The sequence below is a fragment of the Taudactylus pleione genome, unplaced genomic scaffold (assembly GCF_031769625.1).
Source record: "Taudactylus pleione unplaced genomic scaffold, aTauple2 ptg000279l, whole genome shotgun sequence".
Taxonomy (NCBI): domain Eukaryota; kingdom Metazoa; phylum Chordata; class Amphibia; order Anura; family Myobatrachidae; genus Taudactylus; species Taudactylus pleione.
The window spans coordinates 2,965,079-2,987,737 of record NW_028284681.1 but is presented as its reverse complement, the minus strand read 5'-3'; the positions used below and the strand labels follow the sequence as shown (position 1 = coordinate 2,987,737).

The window sequence follows — 22,659 nt, the reverse complement described above, 5'->3', positions numbered from 1 at the left end:
GAATTGCACTCTTTTGCTCTGTTAAATCTTATTAGGGTGTAGGGTGTATCTTTAGGTGTAAGTATGAAGGAGGCGTGGAAGATATTTGAAGTAATACAAGTTTTAAAAAACTGTAAGAGGGAATTTGAGAGATACTGAAATTTGGCACCATAGGAGTTTGGGGTAAGGTGGACAGAGGTCTGCAGTGAGGGGCTTGAAAGAGGGAAAAAAGGTTTGAAATGATTGAGGATTGAAATTGCGGAAGAATACCTGTGAAGAAATACATTTAATAGAGAGCGAGATTTGTTTGACAAATTTTTAAAGGGAATGAGAGATGTTTGGTTCAAGAATGCATGAGAAGTATTGTAGATATTTATAAGAAGAGAAAATATACTGTATGGTAGTAATGTGTTTCATGGGTGGGTGACAAACAACGTGTTCTGTAAGGTGCATGGGAAGGGAACATATCATTTTGTCCTCATCCTGCATACAAGGCCTATTTCAGAGATGTACGTAAATTCAATAACCATGTAAATCTCTGATGTTGCAGATCTGCGCACGTGCAGATCTTATTCTGATATGTCAGTCACAGTGCCCCAACGCTGCAGCATGATTTCATTTGGAGGGTTTTATTTAAAATAATAATTACAATACTCAGTGTGTGTCTTTTGTGTAATATTTTTTTTCAGGTAGACTACATGTGCCAGTGGGGCCTTAATATCCGGGCATGCTGGCACTTGAGGTCGCCAACCGCCATCATGCCAGGTCAGGCTTGCTGGGACTTGTAGGCCACCTGTAAAAACAATATTATTTAACGATTGCATGACTATTTCCTAAGCATCCGCCTCCACAAGAGGTGCAGAGCCCTGGATGTCCTTGGGGATGGGCATTCTGGGGGGATCCCCATTTCCCTAGGGATTATAGCCATGGGCTGATCAGTATAGGGCAGCACCCAAAAAAGCTTACTTATGCCCAAGCAGTTTTTGGGGTGTTGTGGGGTCAGATTGGGTTTCCTGGAAACCAGTGGTGTATTTATAACGGGTGTAGGATGTGTGGTGCTTATGGTTCCATGGGGACCCACACCGCACACCCTGCACCCATATAGTATACTCTCCTGAGCCCTGCATTGCCGCTGCCAAAATCACTGCGATAATGACGTGGTGGCCATTTTCCTGGAGATTGGCACATGTGCAGTAGACTCTGGCACATTGCCAGAGTACTGCACCTCAAGAGAGGAGGGGTCTGCACAGACATGGGCCCCCCTGATCCTGTTGGGAACTTATCACCAGAACAGACCAGCACCTGTGGAGTTAAAGGGCCGGTGCAGGTGTGCACTTTGGTCCAGGAATGACCGTCGCTTACTCATACAGATTTGATCCTCCCTTCAGGCACTCACAGCTGACCAATGTAGATAGATAGAGGAAGTGACACACTTTAGAGGACAGGTAAAGACTGTATGGCCCAGCTACAGCTACAAAGCATTTGTCTCCCCCATTGCCAGGGCGCCAGCAGACAAGACGCAGTACAGATGGATAAAGGACAGTGTGGTGGTGGGGACTATTAATATAACTGTTATGTTAAATTACACATTTGTTATGGGTGGGTGTGGATATATGGGACCTTTCTGAGGTGCATATAAGGGGTATGTGGAGGAGTCCGTGAAAAAAATGGGCATATATAGGACATTGCATAAAAAGGGCAATGGTGGGGAAGTCTGTGGGGCAGTGAAGAGGCATGTGGAGAGGTAAATTACAAAGGGACCCAGAAAAAGTGAGCTAGGAGCCCAATTATTTTTTAACAATGGGTCCCTGGGACCCACATAATTATGAATTTGACACAATCACTGATAATTCATTTAGCATATGGAGCAAAACAAGGGGATCTTTTTCTACTATAGCTTTATAGGACTTTCTCTTTGTGGTTGCAGTGCCAAAATTATAGCCATTAAAAAGTGAATTTTGGCTTCCGGTGGCTTCGCGGGATCTTTCTCTGTAGCTAATTTCTTCTCACAGCCTATGGAGGTGCAAACAGAAATCAGCTGTCATAATGGGCCAATATGCACGCAGCGCAATCTGCCGGCGCAGCTCACGTCTACTTGGGTTTTCCCTAAAGTGCCCGTTCATTTTAAATTTGACCCAGCACATATGTGTGAATGAGTCATAATTATTAATATCTTCAAACAATGAAAAAATGCTCATATAAAATGATGTATTCTCAGTCTGCATATGCAGTATTGTACTCTGCAGTACCAAGCATACATATAATATGCCATACAAATACTAAATATAGGTTACAATACTAAATGATGTGTTATCTGTTGCTACACAATGTGGAGATTGACATTTTGTGGGCTCAGCCAATACCAAGGGAATGCCACCTATCCATTTCCGAGGAACCAGGGGCATCACTCAAGGAAAAACACTGGTTTAGGCTATCACTAATTCATATGAAATGGATAGGCTGCATAGGTGCAGACTACACACTGTCTAATGCTAAAGAAAGTCTAAACTCATTTTTCAGCATAATGGCATGTAGATTCTGAAGACAGCAGCCCAAGGTTAAAAAGGTGTGCAGTGCAAAGTAAAATATGTAGTCTATGTAATAATTAATTACAAATATATATTGTTTTCATAATATTGGTTTTTGATTCTCTTATATATTAGTATGTTATAGGGTCTATTCATGGATAGTAGTAGCATCAGCGCCACCTAAAGGCTGTAAAAAAAACAACACTTTACAAAACTCAGTGCCTGATTTAGCTTGGATCGCAGTTGCTAATACACACGCAATTGGCGATTGTTGCACTCTACACATTTGTATGCATCACAGTGCGCGTACACGAGCCGGCCACTGCGATCGGGACTGCGATCACAGTGACTACACAGAGTGATTGACAGGAAGTGCCGTTTGTGGGTGATCGGAGAAACGCAGCTGTGCCATTGCGTTTGAACGCCCTTGCAGAGGTGTGCATAAATTAGCCACTACAATGCCCTACGCAGCCTGAGGCCTCATAGTGACAGATGAAGGTAGAAATTTCTGAGTTAGGTCAGAGCTTGGGCAAGTGTGCCTGAGGCTGCGATGGTACTCGATTGTACCGATATTTTCGCAGTTTTGCTAAACATTACACATGTGTGTAAGGTAAAGTGGGCGTCCTTGTGTAGTGCTGCGGCGGCATAGTGATCGCAATGAATTAGCATACTATCACAGTTGAATTGCGTGTGTAATCGAAGCTGTGATCGCAATAGCGACCCAAGCTGAATCAGGCATCAGTACTCTACAAATCAGTAAATATAATAGAAACTATATTTTTTTTAATTTAAAAAGTTCAATTATATATAATATTCAGATAGGGGGGAGATTTATCAAACCTTGGTGAGAGATAACGTACCAACCAATCAGCTTCTAACTGACATTTTTCAAACAAAGCCTGTAAAATGGCAGTTAGAAGCTGAATGGTTGGTACTGTATCTCTCTCCAAGGTATGATACATCTCTGAAAAGTTATATCTTCATTACAGTTTTCATTTATTGCTGTACTTTTTAGTTACACAAGCAGAATTTTACTATATGTGTTTCCTGTTCAGATATAGGTATGGAGCACTTACCAAATATCAGTACAGCAATAAAACATGCCACGATTACCAGGACAATTACAACATAAACCCACGTGTGTTCTGCTGGCCTAGTTCCTGAAATACAATGTTACACACATTACTAAAAACAGCAAATACATCACACACCCTTGACACCACATGATACATAAACTACCATAATTCTGAAAAAACTGATACTGTTGTATTATTACAACACACAACTGTAAAACAATGTAATAAATAAGGCAGCTCTTGGCCATTACAAATATATAAAGGGTCTGTGTAATATTGGCTAGGTTATTTTCAAAATGTGCATTATTACAATATTCATATAAGGTTTTAAATGTGAAAACTGTATGCAGTGTGAAGGATGTTTATATGTAACATATCACGTGTCGCACTGATCATCTCACTGTAGACTTGTGCAACTAGAAGCCAAGGCTGCGAAGTCTAACACACTTGTGGTTTTCACCAGGAACACACACAAGGAGGTTTGATCTTTACCAAGTCTGGAACACAGGTCAGGTCCCCTGCTCATGTTCCTAGAGTTATAGGCTGGTGCTACCAAATGCAACAAACAGTGATCAGATACATGGAGAGGTCGCAGATATGCCACGGGGATAAAACCGAGAATAGTCAAATGACAAGTTGTCATAACCAGGGAAACACTATGCGATGTACTAAATCAGTAGGAGAATACTGAGCACCGAAATAAGCCGGATAATACATAGAGACACTGGATGCTGCAATACACAAGAGAGCTGGAGATTAGGCATGTGCTAATACACTGGAAACTTCCTGAAATCAGAGGAGGTTTTAAATAGGAAGCGGAGGAGGGCATTAGAGTGCAAGGAAAGTGAAGGGCAGCCCAGGATCATGGCGACACATATGGCATAATGTAAGAGAAGTATTAATCGCCTGCCCACCTCCTCTGCATATGTCCCTAAAACTCAATACTTCAATGGCATCATGCAATTGAATAAACATAAATGGCTTGAGATGAAGATAATAACTCACCACAGACCAAATCAGTGGTAGAATTTCCTAGACGAACTACATGCTGTGTTTCACTGCATCTAAAAATGACGTAATTAGGGGATTGTGATTATTACATAAAATAATTTGAATATACAGCTTTTTTATGAAATGAATAACTTAGGTGACTAGGTGCACCTGTTGCCTAAACAGAATGGAGACAGCCATTTTGTGTTCTGAGCAAATATTCATGAGAATGTAGTTTATAAAACATCTAGGAGTCACTTCATAATTGAAAATTTATTCCAGATATTTCTATTCCTATGTATTTTTTTCAATCATAGCACTGCACATAACCAGTACAGTAGCTCCACTTCAATTTAGTTAGCAATTCAAAAATGTACCATGCCAATTAATGTTCCAGAGCTGCAAATTGTCCAGCAGGTCTCCTTCTACCCAGTACAACATGCTCTGCTGAACACTCCCCTTAATTTACTATTGCTGCTATCTGTACTACATTAATTCATTGATTTATAAAACTCTATTCTATATAATTAATTCAGCACAGGTAACTGTAATAACAAATGAGGAGGGGGTGGGGAGTTCAGCATCAAAGCTTTTTGTACAGAGCGGAAAGGGTCATGTTGGAGGGCCTGGGATTGAAAATAAATGATATATCAGTAACCAATAGAGCTAAACAGTAAAGCAATTTCCTTTAAATGTAATAAATGTATCTGCTTATTTCAAATGTATTTAAAATGCATTATATTGCTGAAGCTAGTTGAGCAAGAATTTTCTTCATTAAAAAAAATCATGGTTATAAAATGTTTGCCTGTTTACACAATTTGCAATTAAGATTAAATTCTTCAAAGTCACTATTCCTTGCAGCTATAACATTGTATTAAACAAAATAATAGAAACTGCACATTTATCATTGATGAACTCCTTATATTGTTTTTAATTTAACAATGAAAGTTATGTTGCCAAATAGGGTTATTCTGTTTTATCTTTACTTTCATTGAATGATAGAACAGTTCTGTTTACACAAGAAATCCTACTGGATATATTTATTGATATTTCTGTGAAAATCAGTCCCACATACATCAGTCAAAAATGCAAAACTGCACTAAAATCAAATAAACCTATTCACTTGCATTTGCCTAAAGCATGATAAATGCTAAAAGAAAATATCCAATTGATTACTAATTTTATTAAAGCATTGCACTTTGGGCAATGCCTGATGAGCATTACCCAAAGGTGTGGTGCAGGTGCTTCATGGGCTTCCACACTAAATCCACTTGTGGGTGGCTGCTGCACCCTTGGTTGTCCAGAGGGAAGCCCCCTTGTATACCTTGTACCCAGGGGCAAATGCCCCAAATCACCACCCCATTTTTATTAGGGATGTGCAGATTCTGATTAGTTGGATTTTCCCACCAAATTATGATTTTTCCCGACAAAACTCGGGTCTCAGAAAGAGGCAAAATGTTATCTTTCATGGACAAACATCATCATTCCTGGACAAAAGTCCATGAAAGATGATGTTTGTCCATGAAAGATGACGTTTTGCCTCTTTCTGAGATCCGATTTTTGGCAGGAAAAATCCAAACTTGGCAGGAAAATCCAAACTAATCTGAGCATACACATCCCTAATTTTTATATGTTTATAGTCTAAACACATTGTGATATTTCTGTATGTGTGATAAACTTTAACAAATATTAAGCTTAAAAAATTCTGCTTTTGAAAAACACTTTCCAGGACGAAACGCGTCAAGCAGGTGCTGACCCCACATCTTGCCGGAGTGCAACGTTGTACAGACATAACAAAGTTGGTGGAATATCTAGAACCCATGGCGCTTCAGCTCCTGCTATACGCCTGTGCAAATATCTATCTGGTAGGACAATAACTATATTTTTTTTATGATGTGCTTTTAAATCATGTTTTCATGTAAGTGTGTTACTTGTCATTATTAATAGTGTATAGGGATAATGCACTAGGGGCGGTAACCAAGTAGTCCCGAACATTGTTTGGGCACTAATGGATCCCCCTGGGCTATCCAATTAGCCCCGAAGTCCAGCCCAATGCCGAAACTTATCAGGGATGTTTTTTTTCGGGACCTGATGTGTACAGGAAAATTATCCCCGAAAAGTGTTGTTTTTCGCCAGTTATTTCAACCGAATAACTGTAAAGTAAGGGCAATCACATGTGGGTGTGGAGAAGTGTGCTCTATCTTTCTGTGAAAAATATCTATCCACCCTTCTTCTGGAGTGCTGTGATTGCACAGGGATTCCCCAAAAGCTATAATTATACTAAAATATATTGGACATTACTTGATGGGTTTTATTTTTGCATGTGTTCAATGATTGAGATCAATGTACTGTATCAATGGATCATTGTAACCTGTGAGAGGCAGTAACTCAGCACCAAATGAAATATAATTTCTGAGATTTTTTTAATCATTCTCAGATTGCAAGGTGCTTGTTTTATGATATTATAGGCTGCATAAGTTTGTTGCAAAGTATTAATAAAGTTATCGTGATCATTAAATATTGAGTTAAATCGATACATAAATTGCTCTGCAATGCGCACATGACATTTTGTTTTATCTGTATGTTTATATGACATTTATAAGACACAACTTATAAATACACAATAAGAGTAATGAATTGATCATTTTACATTGTTCTTCTAGTACCAGTTTGAATGCCAAGTTCATGGAAGGAGATAGACTAACATTGTAGGACTGATTTATGTATTGTATCTCTTAGGTGTAATTCCACTATAATACATCCTGAAAATCTAATACACATATGTGGTTACGTCGGTTTGCTCGGCTCTTACATGCTCCACAATTTGCATGGCTCCATGTCAGATGTTATATTAGAGAATGTTCCTTTAGCACATGGTGAACAACGCGTATCCAAATCCCTGCTGGCTGAAGGACAATGAGAGAATTTTTAAAATAGACCAACAATGTGCCAGACATGCAATACATGATAATGGTGACACAATATACACGGTTCTATAGTCTACATAAATCACTGTGAGCGTAGCTGTACACGCAGAGCTAGTCCATTGCTGAAATTACAAGATAGAGATGAACAGTTGGTAGATCTATTGTTGAAGATTGTGAAACAAATTAACATATTATGTTTACTGCAGGTACAAACATTAATATAGCATATTCATTTGAAATCATTGTTTATATAAAGGCTTGTCAGACAAATGGTCATTTTGAAGCCAGACTTGTGACTATATAAAAATGTTCCAAGAAATGGAGCGTTGGTACTTTCTTTAAGTATTGTGTTCTTATAGTAGAGAAACATAATACGAATATAAAAGTCCTCCTATCCATCTCCTGAGTCAGGGATAGGATGTTAGTCTAGTCCATGCAGTGATCGCGCTGAACAAAAAAAATTGTAGGTCCTGGGGACCCCTCACTTTAAAAAATTAGGGTCCTACTTCACCATTTCTGGGTCCCATCATCTATTATGGCTACCTCCACCAGCACTGTCCCAACTGCTGCCTGCCCTCACCCCCATAACATACCTCCCAACATGACCCTCTCCAGGAGGTACACAATGTTCTGGTCCTGGACTTCCCTGGTAATTTATGATTGGTGGCGGCTCCAGAGGTAGAGATGCAGCACAGTCCAAAATTCAAATAGGGGAGTCACATCAACTGCCAGTGAGTCCCAGCCAGTGATGTTTGGCAGCGTGTGAAATGACAGTTGGTGTGGCTCCCCTATTTGAATTTTGAACTGTGCTGCAGCCCCGCCTCTTACCAGGGAAGCCCAGGACCAGAGCATTGTGTCCCTTCTGGAGAGGGTCATGTTGGGAAGTATGTTATGGGGGTGAGGGCAGGCAGCAGTTGGGACAGTGCTGGTGGAGGTAGCAGTGGGGTAGAGGGGGTTAGGGGCAAGCAGCAGTTGGGGTAGAGCTGGGGATAAAGGCAGAGAGAAGTTGGAGTAGAACTGGGGTAGAAGGGAGTAAGGGCAGGCAGTGCTGGGGGTGGGTAGGGCAATTGCGACAGTGCTGACGGGCAAGGAGAGGGCTAGGGCAGGAAGTGCTTGAGGTAGGGAAGGGGCAAGGGTAGATAGCAGCTGATGCAGTACTGGGGGGCAAGGAGGGGGTTAGGGGCTTTCACTGGTATTGCACAGAAGAATCCAACCACACACTGATAGCACCCTGGCACTTCACAGAAGGCTCCCACTACACAATAGCACCACCCTAGCATTGCACAGAGGGTCCCAACATTCATGGACACAGAGCAGGGTCCCACCACACACTGGGAAATGAAAGTCTCACAACACACAGTGGAGAACACCTGGTGCAATACAAGGGGCCTCAGCTCACCCTGGTACCCCCTTGTACCACACAGAGCGGCACCACCACACACTGGTACCACCCTGGCACTGCCCAGCAAAGGAGTGCACACTGACAGCCCCAAATAAGACAGCGGACACGGGTTAACATAGGATGTGCTACCGGAGAGCGGCTACTCACAGTACATAGACACAGATACAGTATATATTTATTTTAATTAAAAAAAATTCCAGTAGAGATCTGTTTGAAATGGACAGGGCAATTCCCCTATTGGAATTACTACCCACCGTCGACGGTACAGACAGGGGAATAAAAAAAGCATATACTATTTATAATTATACCTTTTTCTTGTTTTAAACTTTATTTATTTTGCTCTTGTATATGACTGGGGAGCCTCAAATCAGATCTGTTTCCAGTGAATACTCATTAGAGCAGTACCAGTTCTGTACCTGGCGCATACTAACTAAAAAGCAGAATGTGGGAAACCCGAATGATAACTTTTATTTTATTAAATTGCTGTAAAAAAAATACATGTAAGACCACGATAAATATAATTTTAATTACTAGGCACCTTAATTGTTTCTTGAGCAAGGCATACAAACATGCCAGTAAATTCTGAAACCGAGCCCCTGCTAAACATCACCCAGAAATGAAGACACATCCCATCCCCATTGCATGTGCACAGATATGTGCACCGTGGTGAGTAGGGAGGGGCACAAACCATGCTCTGCAGACATAGGGGTCTATGTACTAAGCAGTGATAAGAGACAGAGAAAAGTGATAAGTCTGTGATAAGTGCCAGCCAATCAGCTCCCAACTGTCATTTTTCAAACACAGCCTGTGAGATGACAGTTGGGAGCTGATTGGCTGGCACCTTATCACTTTCTTACCACTTTTCACTCTGTCACTTATCACATAGACCCCATGGTTTTAAGTACGAGTATATATTGTAACTGCGCTCACCTCGACAAGGCTTTTCTGCTGTTCACAGCAGTTTTTCTTCAAGATCCCTCCTACACACTACCAATGCTGACCCAGGGCACAGTCAGACTGTCAGCCTAGAAGGGGGAGCTGCTGGATAGAGCCCGGCGGCATCATGTGACCGGGAGGTGGTCTCAGGTGTCAATTGGATGATGAGACTCTGCTGCCCGCGGTTATTGGTTGGGAGACTATGATGGACGTCAGTGAGCTGGCAGGACCCGGACACTTTTAAAAACTGGGTCTCTTAGTGCCTGTAGTGCATAAATATGTGCTATAGCACATATTTTGTGATCACTGTCCATGAAATAATTATGGCATGGTGCTGTCACACAGAAGATTGTTTTGAGTATCACAAATGTACAACATACTTTCCGACTTTATAAAAGCCCCATCAGGGACTCTCCAAAAGTGTCTGAGGAACAGGGGGCATGACGTCGTAATTGTGGTATTATGGCTCCATCCCCCAACCGTTACAAAAAAGTCATGGTAACGTAATAGAATTTTTGCTTCAGTGAACAAATATAAGTTAGCTCATCACCTCTTGTAACAAGTGGTATGTAAAAGCAATGGGTGTGACCCCACAATTGTCACGCAACAGTTTCACATTACTATGTGCTGTACAGAGACCCTGCTCCTTCCACTTTCTAAGCCTCCTTTGAAACATTCTTCAACACTTATTTAGCCACAATTCAGGTGCGTGTATGGATTAAGGTGCATCTTTAAAGCAATATACATATTTTTTTTAATTCCTAAATGACAAACATTGAAATGTTACTTTTCTAAGGATATGAGATCAATAGCCTGAATTCTTACTTTCATTGCATTGCTACTGATGTATCAAACATTTTTTGGCCTTTCTCTGAAAGAAGCACATCATCATTTCCATTCTCTTTTATCAGCATAGATTCTTTCAAAACTTCAACCTCCTCAAGGGATGTAGACATAGCTGCCAATTTGAGGTCTGTCTCTTTAAGAACTTTGATTTCTAACTCTTTCTTCCTTTGGTCTAAACAATATTTTTAAATAGAATAATTAACTCTGTAACTTTTCAACAATTTGACCATGCAACAGTTTCTCTTCAGCAGACTTTTTATTTACACCTTGTAGACCAGGCACCATACACTGACCACACACAAATTGTTAGTTTTATTCTGCTTTTAGATGGCTCTTTCTCTGGATCATCACTTTGCCGTACAGCATCTTGAAAAAAAAGTTATCCTCCATCATATCACAGAGGAGTTAAAAAAACTTTTAATTACCTTCTTGCAACATATTTGTGTTTTTTTTTCAGACTGTAGGGTCTAGTTCTGGATTCTCACTCTCCAGCTTGAGACTGACTTCTTGCAGACAACCTGCCCCTTCTGGAAGCCTGTTTTTATTTTATTCCCCATATTTATCTGCACAGTATATACAGATACAGCTTTTCTTGTTTTCCCGTTTCACACTTTTCTTTAAAAAGTATTTTCAACAAAGCAAACCACTTTACTTGACACTTCAGGCATGGCATTACAACTACCAGCAGGTATTACAGTAACTGTCCCTTTAATTCAGTGGCGGAACTCCAGGAGACAATGGAGTCATTTGCCACCGGGCTTAAGCCCTGAAAGGGGCACTTGGCTCCATTGTCCCCGGGAGCTGCATGGAGAAGGAGTGCCGCTGATCAGCGCTCCACCTCCATTGGTGTAACTACGGAGGGTGCAAGGGGTGCGGTCGCACCCCTGCACCCTCCATTTGCCGGGCGCCCGCTGAGTGTGTTGCCAGGTGGCGCCCGGCTCCTATCCTCCTGGCGGTAGCCGGAGGACGGAGCTCCCTCCGTCTTCCGGGTTCCACAGTGTACTATGGGAGTGACGTCATAACGTCACTCCCATAGTGCCGAGGAGCGGACGCCAGGGACGGAGCTCAGGAGTGAGCTCCGTCTTCCGGGTCCCACAGCGCACTATGGGAGTGACGTAATGACGTCACTCCCATAGTGGCGAGGAGCGGACGCCGGGGATGGACGGCAGCAGCACTCGAGCGGGGATAAAGGTAAGTGTTTGTTTGGTTTTTTTGTGTGTGTGCGCGCGCGGTGGGGGCCATCACTACTGGGGGCAACTACAGGGGCTCACTACAGGGGCCTCACTATAGGGGCCTCACTACTGGGGGCAACTACAGGGGCCTCACTACTGGGGGCAACTACAGGGACCTCACTACTGGGGGCAACTACAGGGACCTCACTACTGGGGGCAACTACAGGGACCTCACTACTGGGGGCAACTACAGGGACCTCACTACTGGGGGCAACTACAGGGGGCTCACTACTGGGGGCAACTACAAGGGGCCTCACTACTGGGGGCAACTACAAGGGGCCTCACTACTGGGGGCAATTACAAGGGGCCTCACTACTGGGGGCAACTACAAGGGGCTCACTACTGGATGTACTGCATAGGGGGATCATTACTGGGGAGCACTACATAGACAGACTACTACTGGGAGCATTATATAAAAGGAACTGCATAAGGGGGGCGGCGGCAGCTGGGGCTGGCATAGGTGCTGGGGGTGGTACATTTTAGATTGGGGGGGGCACCAACATTTATCTTGCCTCCGGGCACCTGGGATGAAGTTACGCCACTGCTTTAATTGTCTGTACAAATGTATCTAATGGTGCATACACACGGTACAATCTGTTCCACCAACAACTTGAAAGACATCTATCAAATATATCTTTCAAAGATATCTTTCAGTGAAGTCACCCTGCCACATCTCTGAACAGGCAAAGCGATGAAAGATATCTTTATCGTCCATGCGGGAACACGCATCGTTGGTCGTTTAAAGGTTGGTAAGTACATAAAAATGAACAATACGAATGATAATGATATGAACGATATCGTTATCATTCATATCGTTCTGTTTTATCGCTCTGTGTGTATGCACCATTACTCAGCACCACACCCAACTCTGATGAGGCAGAATAAACCACTTGTTTTCTTCAGCAGAAATACACTTGGGTTTTCCTCTATTAACCCCTTCTCTGACAGCACACTGTTGCATCACGTCACATATACTTGCTTTTATTTGCAGCAACTGAACAAAATGTTATTGTTTATCCTCTCCAAAGACAAAAGTGTTCACTTGAAAACACTTGCTTTCTATCAAATTTTGAATCACCTTTTTGCATTTTCACATATGCAGACAATTTTCGGTTTAAACAACACTTCACAACAGACTTTTTGTCACTCACCATCACACTGAGGGCCTGATTCAGACCCGCTCGCAAGCGCTGTGCTCGTGAGCGTGTCGATGTTTGGCCACTGCGCATGCGCACGCCGGAGCAGTCTCCAACGTGCGCATGCGCGAGACCCGGCTAGCGACGGGCACTCCGTCGCTCCGGGTCTCGCACCAAAAGGGGGTGGCTGTCGATTTTGATCGACAGCTTGCTCCATTTTGCAGGCGTGGCCGGGGGGTGGCTTCACAAACGGAGGCGTTCCCAAGCGAACGCCTGCCGTTTGTGGGCGGCCCCACTGACATCATCAGTGATGTCAGTGGGAGAGCTTCAGGCTCTATTAGAGCCAGAAGCTCTCTGGGGCTTGCGGCCACGAGACCCTACCACAAGGCTCTCGTTGCAAGCCCAATGGTCGCGATGGTCTTCACCATCCCGATCATCACCTGGCCGCTCGCAATAGCTGTGGGTGGTCACCCACAGCTATGTGAGTGGCCAGGAGGCCGCACAAAAAAAAAAGAAAACGCCCTGATTCAGAGCGTCCGGCTCTGAATCAGGGCCTGAGTTTCATGTAAGTTAGTCCTGTTGTCTCCATCATACTGCTGCTATGCAGAAAGCATCCATATTTTCCACTAAGCTGCTGTTGCAATCCACATAGATCTCAATTGCAAGCCCATTGTACAACATAATATGATTTTCTGGGGTATTTTGCCCAGTAGAGTGGTCAGTGGTGCATTATTTGGGTGCTCAAATAAAGGTCACCATACAGCTTGTGCAGGTTAAAACAAACAAAATGATGCTGTAATATCGTGAGCATACAGCAACAGAAAATAAGAAACAACATAGCCCCCATTCAGGGTACTTCCTTAGTTCTTCAGCCCTAACTATTAAGGGCAGCTTGTCTGCACAGAATTTCACGCAAAGTCTCAGCCCTGCCTGCTTGTAGCAGGTATGGCCCACTGGCCTGGCCTGGCTGCTATAATAATATAATATAATATAATATAATATAATTCAGGGCCGAACGGAGGCCTCCTGTTGTCGAATTCTCGCGAGAGAATCTGACGTCAGGGCTCCTCTAGTGTAGGGCAGACCGCTGTGATAGCGGTCTGCCCTACACAGACACAAACACAGCTGTGTGTTTGCAATGGCTGCTGCACAGAGTGTGCCAGTTGGAGCTCACTCATGAGCTCCGTCCTCCGGCTCCCTCCGCGCGTAATAGAGCAGAGCAGAGCGGACGGCGGCATGAGTGGGGATTCAGGTAAGTTTTTTTTTTCTTTTTTTATTTGTGTGTTTGTAAGGGGGCGCGCTAATGGGGGCACTGCTACTGGGGGCACTACTACTGGGGGCCTGATAATGGGGGCACTACTACTGGGGGCCTGCTAATGGGGGCACTACTACTGGGGGCACTACTACTGGGGGCCTGCTAATGGGGGCACTACTACTGGGGCATACTGCTACTGGGGGGCATACTGCTACTGGGGGGCATACTATTGGGGGCATACTACTACTGGGGGCATATTACTGTTGGACTGCTAATGGGGGCCTGCTAATGGGGGCACTACTACTAGGGGCCTGATAATGGGGGCACTACTACTGGGGGGCATGCTATATATATATTTGATTATTTTTTTTTAACATAAATTGCAGTCCTTAGATCAAACGTGTCAGATGCAACTATTTTTTTCTGCATTTTTTTACATCAATTTTTTTAATCTGATGGTTTCTCTACTTCTAATGGGGAAAAATCGGGATGACAATTTTTTGCCTAAAGTGTGGTTTTGAGCTTAGTAAATTGTTGGTCTGTAAAATCTCCGGGAAAAAGTAGAAATCCTATCTGGACTACAAACTCTATGCTTAGTAAATTTCCCCGTACCAGTGTGTTTCCCACAAGGATCAATGATCCATAATAACTGGAGCATTAACATACAGTAGGTGCTTGAATGGATGCCAGCACTGCAGCCATCTGAGAAGCGCCCATGTGAACAAGGCCTTAAAGACATTCATTACCATTAAATCATTGAATAATGTAATGTCATATCAGCTGACAGCCAAAGCCAAATATCAGACTTTTTTGCAGTACAGAACATGCTGGAAAAAGTGACCATATTGCCTGGCTGCAGCCTTTAGCCTCAGTTTAGTTACCTAATTACATGTACAGTTTTAATTAAATAGGTAAACTAATTTGATTGCTATTCCATTAACAAGCAACGCATGCAACTTAATGACAAAAGAAATTAATGACACCAACTAACAAACTAATAGGAAGAGCATCACAACAGAATAATAATTAACTGAAACTGCATTTTTTTTTTCAACTGTAAAAATTATAGTATTCCATTTCATACAATAAACACAGAGGTAATGTGGGCAGTATGGTAGCATGATGGTAAGCATTTGTACCTCACATTGGGCCTGATTCAGCAAGGATCGCAAGAAAGAGAACGCACGCACTCCTCCAATGTTTTCGCACTGCGCATGCTCGAACTAGCCAGTGCGATCGGATAAGGGTACGCAGACTACACGCAGTGTGTACGCAGACCCTTTCGATATTGATTGACAGGAAGTGCCGTTTGTGGGTGCTGACGAGGGGTGGTCAGGCGAACGCAGGTGTGCCTGTGGCAGTTGGGACGCCATTATAGGAGCAGTGCAGCCAGACGACTCGATGCACGCAGGAAGTGGCCAAAATCCTGCACAACATCAGGTCAACCTCTATTGTGCGTATGGTTCCAATGGTTCTCGATGTTTCCGCTGTCTTGTGGACTACTCAGGCTTTGGGGTACATTTACTAAGATGGGAGTTCTATTTAAAAGTGATGTTTCCCATAGCAACCAATTAGATTCTAAATCTCATTGATCTAGCACCTTCTAGAAGATAATACCTGGAATCTGATCGGTTGCTATGGGCAACATCACTGTTAAATAGAACTCCCATCTTAGTAAATGTACCCCTTTGAGTAAAGGGAAGTGGGCGGCATTGTGTAGTGCAGGGCATCTGCATCTTATTATTATTATTTATTACCAGTTATTTATATAGCGCACACACATATTCCGTAGCGCTTTACAGGGAGTATTTGCCCATTCACATCATGCTGCGATTGCCGTGCACATGCATTGATTAGCATATATTCGCTGCGGCCGAGTGCGTGCGTACACTTGCGTTCCTTGCTGAATCAGGCCCATTGTTCTATAGCCCCATGGTCATAAATTTAATACCCATTTGAAACATTAATAAATTATCACATTTAGTAAACATGACATAATGAGGTCTGGTAAATTAACACCACGTGTGATGGAATTAGATAGCTCACAAGTGTTTCTGTATACTATTTTGCTTCATGCTTTATGTTTACAACCGAGTTCGCAATCGCTTTGATGCCAACCACAACACTATTGGTGTGGAGTTTGTATGTTCTCCCCATTTTGCAGGGGTTATTGCGAGTGGCCCAGCTTTCTCTTACAGTAGCCAAAAATATAATCTATATGGTAGGCTAACTGGTGGATGACAAAACTGAAGCTTAGTGTGGTAAGGAATTTAGGGGTCTATGTACTAAGCAGTGATAAGTGACAGAGTGATAAGTGATAAGTCTTTGATAAGTGCCAGCCAATCAGCTTCCAACTGTCATCTCACAGGCTGTGTTTGAAAAATGACAGTTGGGAGCTGATTGGCTGGCACTTATAACAGACTTATCACTTTTCACTGCTTAGTACATAGACCCCATAGGGTGTAAGCTCCACTCTGGAACCAACTACATACTGTAGTCTCTGTACGGACCTGCATAATATGATCGGCACTCTATAAACAATGACTAATAATAATCATATTGTGATAATGGTTTTCCTGTAACTTTCATCACAAATAACAGATGCAAAGTAACCTCACCTCGCTGTGTCACTCCGTGTCCTGGGCCACATGCTGTGTTCAGCACACAAGTCTCACAGGCAGGATCGGAGCAGTGCCTGCCCTCCTTACAGCTGCAGTTCACATTTCTCACTGCTGTCCCCTCACTTATCTTGTGAAAACCAAAGTCTAGTGTGAGAGTAAAATGCTGGTTAAAGTAATACAATTAAAGACTGGCATAGAACAAAACGGGTGTAGTAGGTATTACTGGCCGGCGGTTCAAATTCCGACAGCTGAAGCCCGGCAGAGGTGAAGATCCCGAACGCTAAATAAGGTAAGTATCGCTAACCTAATTCCCTACCCTAACTCTCCCTTAGGGGTGCCTAACCCTAACCTCCCCCCAAGTGCCTAACCTTAACCCCCCACTAAGTGCCTACACCTAACCCCCCCTTCCCCGCAGCCCAGACCTAAGTCCCCGGGTTGGGTGCCTAACCCCAACCTCCCCCCGGGGGTGCCTAACCCTAACCCCCCCCTTCCCCTAGCCTAAACCTAACCCTCCCAGGGGCTGCCTAATCCGAATTCATCCCTGGAGCCCTAAAACCTAACCCTCCCCCCAGCGGCTGTCCGCGCCTGACTTGCCTTCATTTGGTATGCCGGGCGTCAGTCTTCCGGCGTAGGTCTAATGACAGGCGACGCATTTTCGACGCCTGTCTTTAATACCTTGCCGGGATATGAGAGTCGGGATTTAGACAATCTGCTTCCTGACTACATTCCAACAAAACAGATATAAAAGTAACACTAGCAAAACACAACTAGAGCTAATGTGAATAAACATCTTGAAACATTTACAGGTATGAATGTTTTGCACTCATTCTTTTTAATTATATCACCTAGTTTATAATTAGTAAAATTTGGGTCAATTCATGGAACTATTGGGCCAATATTTAGAATTAGTCAATATTTTTTGGGACCTATTTATCAATGTTCCCATAATCGACTATCCTACACATACTAACACTTTCACACTACTAGTAGCAGCAAAAGCTTTCAATGCCAGGTTCCGTCTTGGCTGTGTTTAGGTCACACCTGAGCAGTGTAAAGGCCGGAGGAGGCAAAGGGACTCAAATGGAATCCTCTTGGCACTCTGGACCTGATTCAGACGCGCTCGCTAGATGCGTTCGCACGCTAGATGCGTATGCAAATTTCGGCAAGGCAGGTGATCGCACGGCAAAGCATTTGCACGCCCACTATGTCTTAGCGTGCGATCGCATTGTGTATGCAGACGCCCACCAGCCTATTCATAAGACGGCCACTTACGCACGTCATCTCCAGGAAGTGTAAGCAACCATCGGTACATCGAGTACCATCGGATGCGATCGCAGCGCTTGTGGCAGACCATACCGTACCGCAAGCACTCCAAGTGAATCAGTGTTTTTTTCAACCAAGTGACGTGTACTATGACGCTGGCTCTTAATTATGCACGCCTCTGAAACAGCGTTAATGCGCTCAGGCACGCCTACATTCGCACCTTCACTCCCCCGTTTCTAGTGCCCAGCCCCTGTAACAACCCATAAACGGCTTCACCTGTCACTCAATCTGCCGGGCTGTCTATGTGCAGCGATCGAACGATTCCCGATTGCTCGCACTGGTTCGCGCACACACTTTGCGATGTGTACGCATGAACAGTATGCAACCAATTGGCTGGCTGCGTGCGAACGCATCCTAGCAAGTGTCAGGTCCTCTGTTCTATCTTCCCATTGGAAGTAGTGGGCTAAAACCATCTACAACCAACTACAACATTCCTATAAATTGCATGGGGACTTTGATGTGCTACGGTAACTTAAGTTAATTATTTAACCTAGATGTGCTTATTGTTTCTTTTGTTCTTTGCCTAATATTTCTATTACTTAAAGTTGTCCATACACATTGAATTTGGAAGGTCAGTTTGCCTAAATTGGCCACAAATTATCATGGTTATGGTGCTCATGAACAGATAGGGAGCCAATAGGTGTGAAACAAGATGTATAGTGGGCTTGTACAATAATTGCATCTGAGGGTATATATGCTCACCAATCCGTTCAGTACGTATACAGCCAAATCCGACAGAGATCTGGCTGCAGTTTGACTGAGCTGGCAGACTGGAATGGACAGTTGCGTCTTTGATATAGACATTGTACGATAAAAGAAAAAAAAACAGAACATAAAAACATAAAACAGGAAAGCACAGAGGGACTATACATACCCTCATCACAGTATCGGTGCAGAAGACAGCTAGTTTCTCGGTTCCACGTATTCTGGTATTCTCCATCAGCACAATTCAAACATTCAGTTTCACTGCTCTCTGTACAGTCTTTGTTTAGGCTCTGTCCTGTAAAAATATTCATAAAATAAATAAAAAAATAAACAATTAATTTAGTTCCCCATTATTCCTACAGTCAATATTATATACACAGGGCACAAGCTACACAATTTTGTGTCAACTGTGGGATACAAGTGACACAAAATGAATAAACATTGTTGAAATTCACTTAATAATGGTTCTAGGAAAAACAAAAGGTCACTGAAACCCGCCACACCATTTTCTGATGTATTATCCCCCCCCCCCCCCCCACTTCAATTAATAGAATGATGAAAATTCCACCTCTACAGGACAGAAGCTGTGGCTAAGGAGTTGTGCGGGGCATTTTTGAGAACTGCTGTCCTGGTTGAAACCATAATAAATAAAACCAGAACTATGTCTCCCCTCTAAATAACTACCCAGAACCAATGTTACTACTAAATGGACTGGTCACTGCAAGGTTCCTCTGTAAAAGTCTAACAAGCAGCAGTGCTAAGCCTGGGCTGGTTACTGCAAGTGTCCTCTGTAAAAGTGGTAATTTGCAGCAGCGCTAAGTCTAGGCTGGTTACTGCATGACTCCTCTGTAAAAGTAGTAACTATCAGTAGTACTAAGCCTGGTCTGGTTACTGCACATTTCCTCTGTAAAAGCGCCAAAGCGGTAACTAGCAGCAGTGCTAAGCCTCGGCTGGTTATGGCATGGCTCCTCAGTAAAAGTGGTATCTAGCAGTAGTGCTAAGCTTGGACTGGTTACTGCATGGCTCCTCTGTGAAAGTGGTAACTAGCAGCAGTGTTAAGTCTGGGCTGGTTACTGCACATTTCCTCTGTAAGGGCTCTATTTACTACAATCTGCATATTGAATGCGGATTGTAGTGTGATATTACCGAGTGAATTCCCATTGCGAATTCAGGCAATATCACAGGAATTTACTATAAATCCCTTGCAGGGACAGAGCTTGTGATAAAGCTTGTGACATCCGCCCTCTAGTCGCGGTATTTTTGGAAAAAATACCGTGACTAAGAGCCCGCGCATGCGCCGACCCACCGTCACTGCTACCCCCCACGACTCTAAGCCCCGCCCCCCGCGATCGCGGACCCCCGCGACCCCCCCCTCCCTTCATTACACTTACCTGCATCCTCCTGGCCTCCGGTGATCTTCTCCGGGCTTCCCGATCAGGTGATCTCCCATACTGCACTGGGACCCGATCACCTGATGACCGGGCCGCAGTGCACTATGGGAGACCAGCTGACCGGAGAGGAGCCATCACCGGAAGCCCAATCACCGGTCCCTGGATTCAGGTAAGTAAATAAAAATGTTTCAATTTTTTTTTCTTTTTTTTACAGCAATCAGCTTGCGGTCTGTTTAGACCACATAGCTGATTACTGGTACCGGCTCCCACCTCTGCTCTCCCCATTAGAGCAGAGTGGGAGCCCGGTAACCACGGCAGACCCTGGATAACACCACCTCCAGGTGGCGTTATTATCACAGGGCTTCCCCCGGTATTTTTTTACAATTTATGTTTAGTAACTCTGGTCGGATCACATTTCCCATTACAATTATGGGAAATGCAATCTGCTTTACTAAAAATAAGTGATACTAGGGGTTGGAGTAGAATTTTACTAATTCTACTCCAATTGCCCTGTAACAACTACAGGTGAAACTAAAATAATGTGAAAAGGGTGTGAAAACACCCTTTTTCACTTTATTTTAGTAAAAATAATGTTAATAAATAGAGCCCTTAAAGTGGTAACTAGCAGCAGTGCTAAGCCTGGGCTGCTTACTGCAAGGGTCCCCTGTAAAAGTGGTAACTAGCAACAGTGCTAAGCCTGGGCTGGTTACTGCAAGTGTCCACTGTAAAAGTTTTAACTAGCAACAGTGCTAAGCGTGGGTTGGTTACTGCAAGGTTCCCCGTAAAAGTGGTAACTACCAGCAGTGCTAAGCCTGGGCTGGTTACTGCACATTTCCTCTGTAAAAGTGGTAACTAGCAGCAGTGCTAAGCCTGGGCTGCTTACTGCAAGGGTCCCCTGTAAAAGTGGTAACTAGCAACAGTGCTAAGCCTGGGCTGGTTACTACAAGTGTCCACTGTAAAAGTGGTAACTAGCAGCAGTGCTAAGTCTCGGCTGGTTACTGCACATTTCCTCTGTAAAAGTGGTACCTAGCAGCAATGCTAAGCCCGGGATGGTTACTGCATGGTTCCTCTGTGAAAGTGGTAACTAGCAGCAGTGCTAAGCCTGGGCTGGTTACTGCAAGGTTCACCTGTAAAAATGGTAACTAGCAACAGTGCTAAGCCTGGGTTGGTTACTATAAGGTTCCCTGTAAAAATGGTAACTAGCAGCAGTGCTAAGCCTAGGTTGGTTACTGCACATTTCCTCTGTAAAAGTGGTACCTAGCAGCAGTGCTAAGCCTGGGATGGTTACTGCACATTTTCTCTGTAAAAGCGCCAAAGCGGTAACTAGCAGCAGTGCTAAGCCTCGGCTGGTTATGGCATGGCTCCTCAGTAAAAGTGGTATCTAGCAGTAGTGCTAAACTTGGACTGGTTACTGCATGGTTCCTCTGTAAAAGTGGTGTTAAGCCTGGGCTGGTTACTGCAAGGTTTCCCTGTAAAAGTGGTAACTAGCAGCAGTGCTAAGCCTGGGCTGGTTACTGCAAGGTTCCCCTGTAAAAGTGGTAACTAGCAGCAGTGCTAAGCCTGGGCTGGTTACTGCAAGGTTCCCCTGTAAAAGTGGTAACTAGCAGCAGTGCTAAGCCTGGGATGATTACTGCAAGGTTCCCCTGTAAAAGTGGTAACTAGCAACAGTGCTAAGTCTGGGATGGTTTCTGCACGGTTCCCCTGTAAAAGTGGTGACTACCAGCAGTGCTAAGCCTGGGATGGTTTCTGCACGGTTCCCCTGTAAAAGTGGTAACTAGCAACAGTGCTAAGCCTGGGAGGATTACTGCACGGTTCCCCTGTAAAAGTGGTAACTAGCAACAGTGCTAAGCCTGGGATGGTTACTGCACGGTTCCCCTGTAAAAGTGGTGACTACCAGCAGTGCTAAGCCTGGGATGGTTTCTGCACGGTTCCCCTGTAAAAGTGGTAACTAGCAACAGTGCTAAGCCTGGGATGAATACTGCACGGTTCCCCTGTAAAAGTGGTAACTAGCAACAGTGCTAAGCCTGGGATGGTTACTGCACGGTTCCCCTGTAAAAGTGGTAACTAGCAACAGTGCTAAGCCTGGGATGGTTTCTGCACGGTTCCCCTGTAAAAGTGGTAACTAGCAACAGTGCTAAGCCTGGGATGATTACTGCACGGTTCCCCTGTAAAAGTGGTAACTAGCAACAGTGCTAAGCCTGGGATGGTTACTGCACGGTTCCCCTGTAAAAGTGGTAACTACCAGCAGTGCTAAGCCTGGGATGGTTTCTGCACGGTTCCCCTGTAAAAGTAGTAACTAGCAACAGTGCTAA

General features: G+C 43.9%; 1 protein-coding gene across 3 annotated transcripts in view; it reads right to left on the bottom strand.

Annotated features, from left to right (window-relative positions):
• The window catches only part of CD40 (CD40 molecule), a 130,667-nt gene that overhangs the window by 5,346 nt on the left and 102,662 nt on the right, over positions 1 to 22,659 (bottom strand). For all 3 annotated transcript variants that reach the window (XM_088481950.1, XM_088481951.1, XM_088481952.1), the window contains 5 exons: positions 19,126 to 19,251; positions 16,926 to 17,072; positions 7,386 to 7,479; positions 4,589 to 4,647; positions 3,584 to 3,667 (listed from right to left, as the gene is read on the bottom strand). In XM_088481950.1, coding sequence (XP_088338076.1) covers positions 3,584 to 3,667; positions 4,589 to 4,647; positions 7,386 to 7,479; positions 16,926 to 17,072; positions 19,126 to 19,251 — 510 coding nt within the window. The remainder of the gene's footprint in view (positions 1 to 3,583; positions 3,668 to 4,588; positions 4,648 to 7,385; positions 7,480 to 16,925; positions 17,073 to 19,125; positions 19,252 to 22,659) is intronic.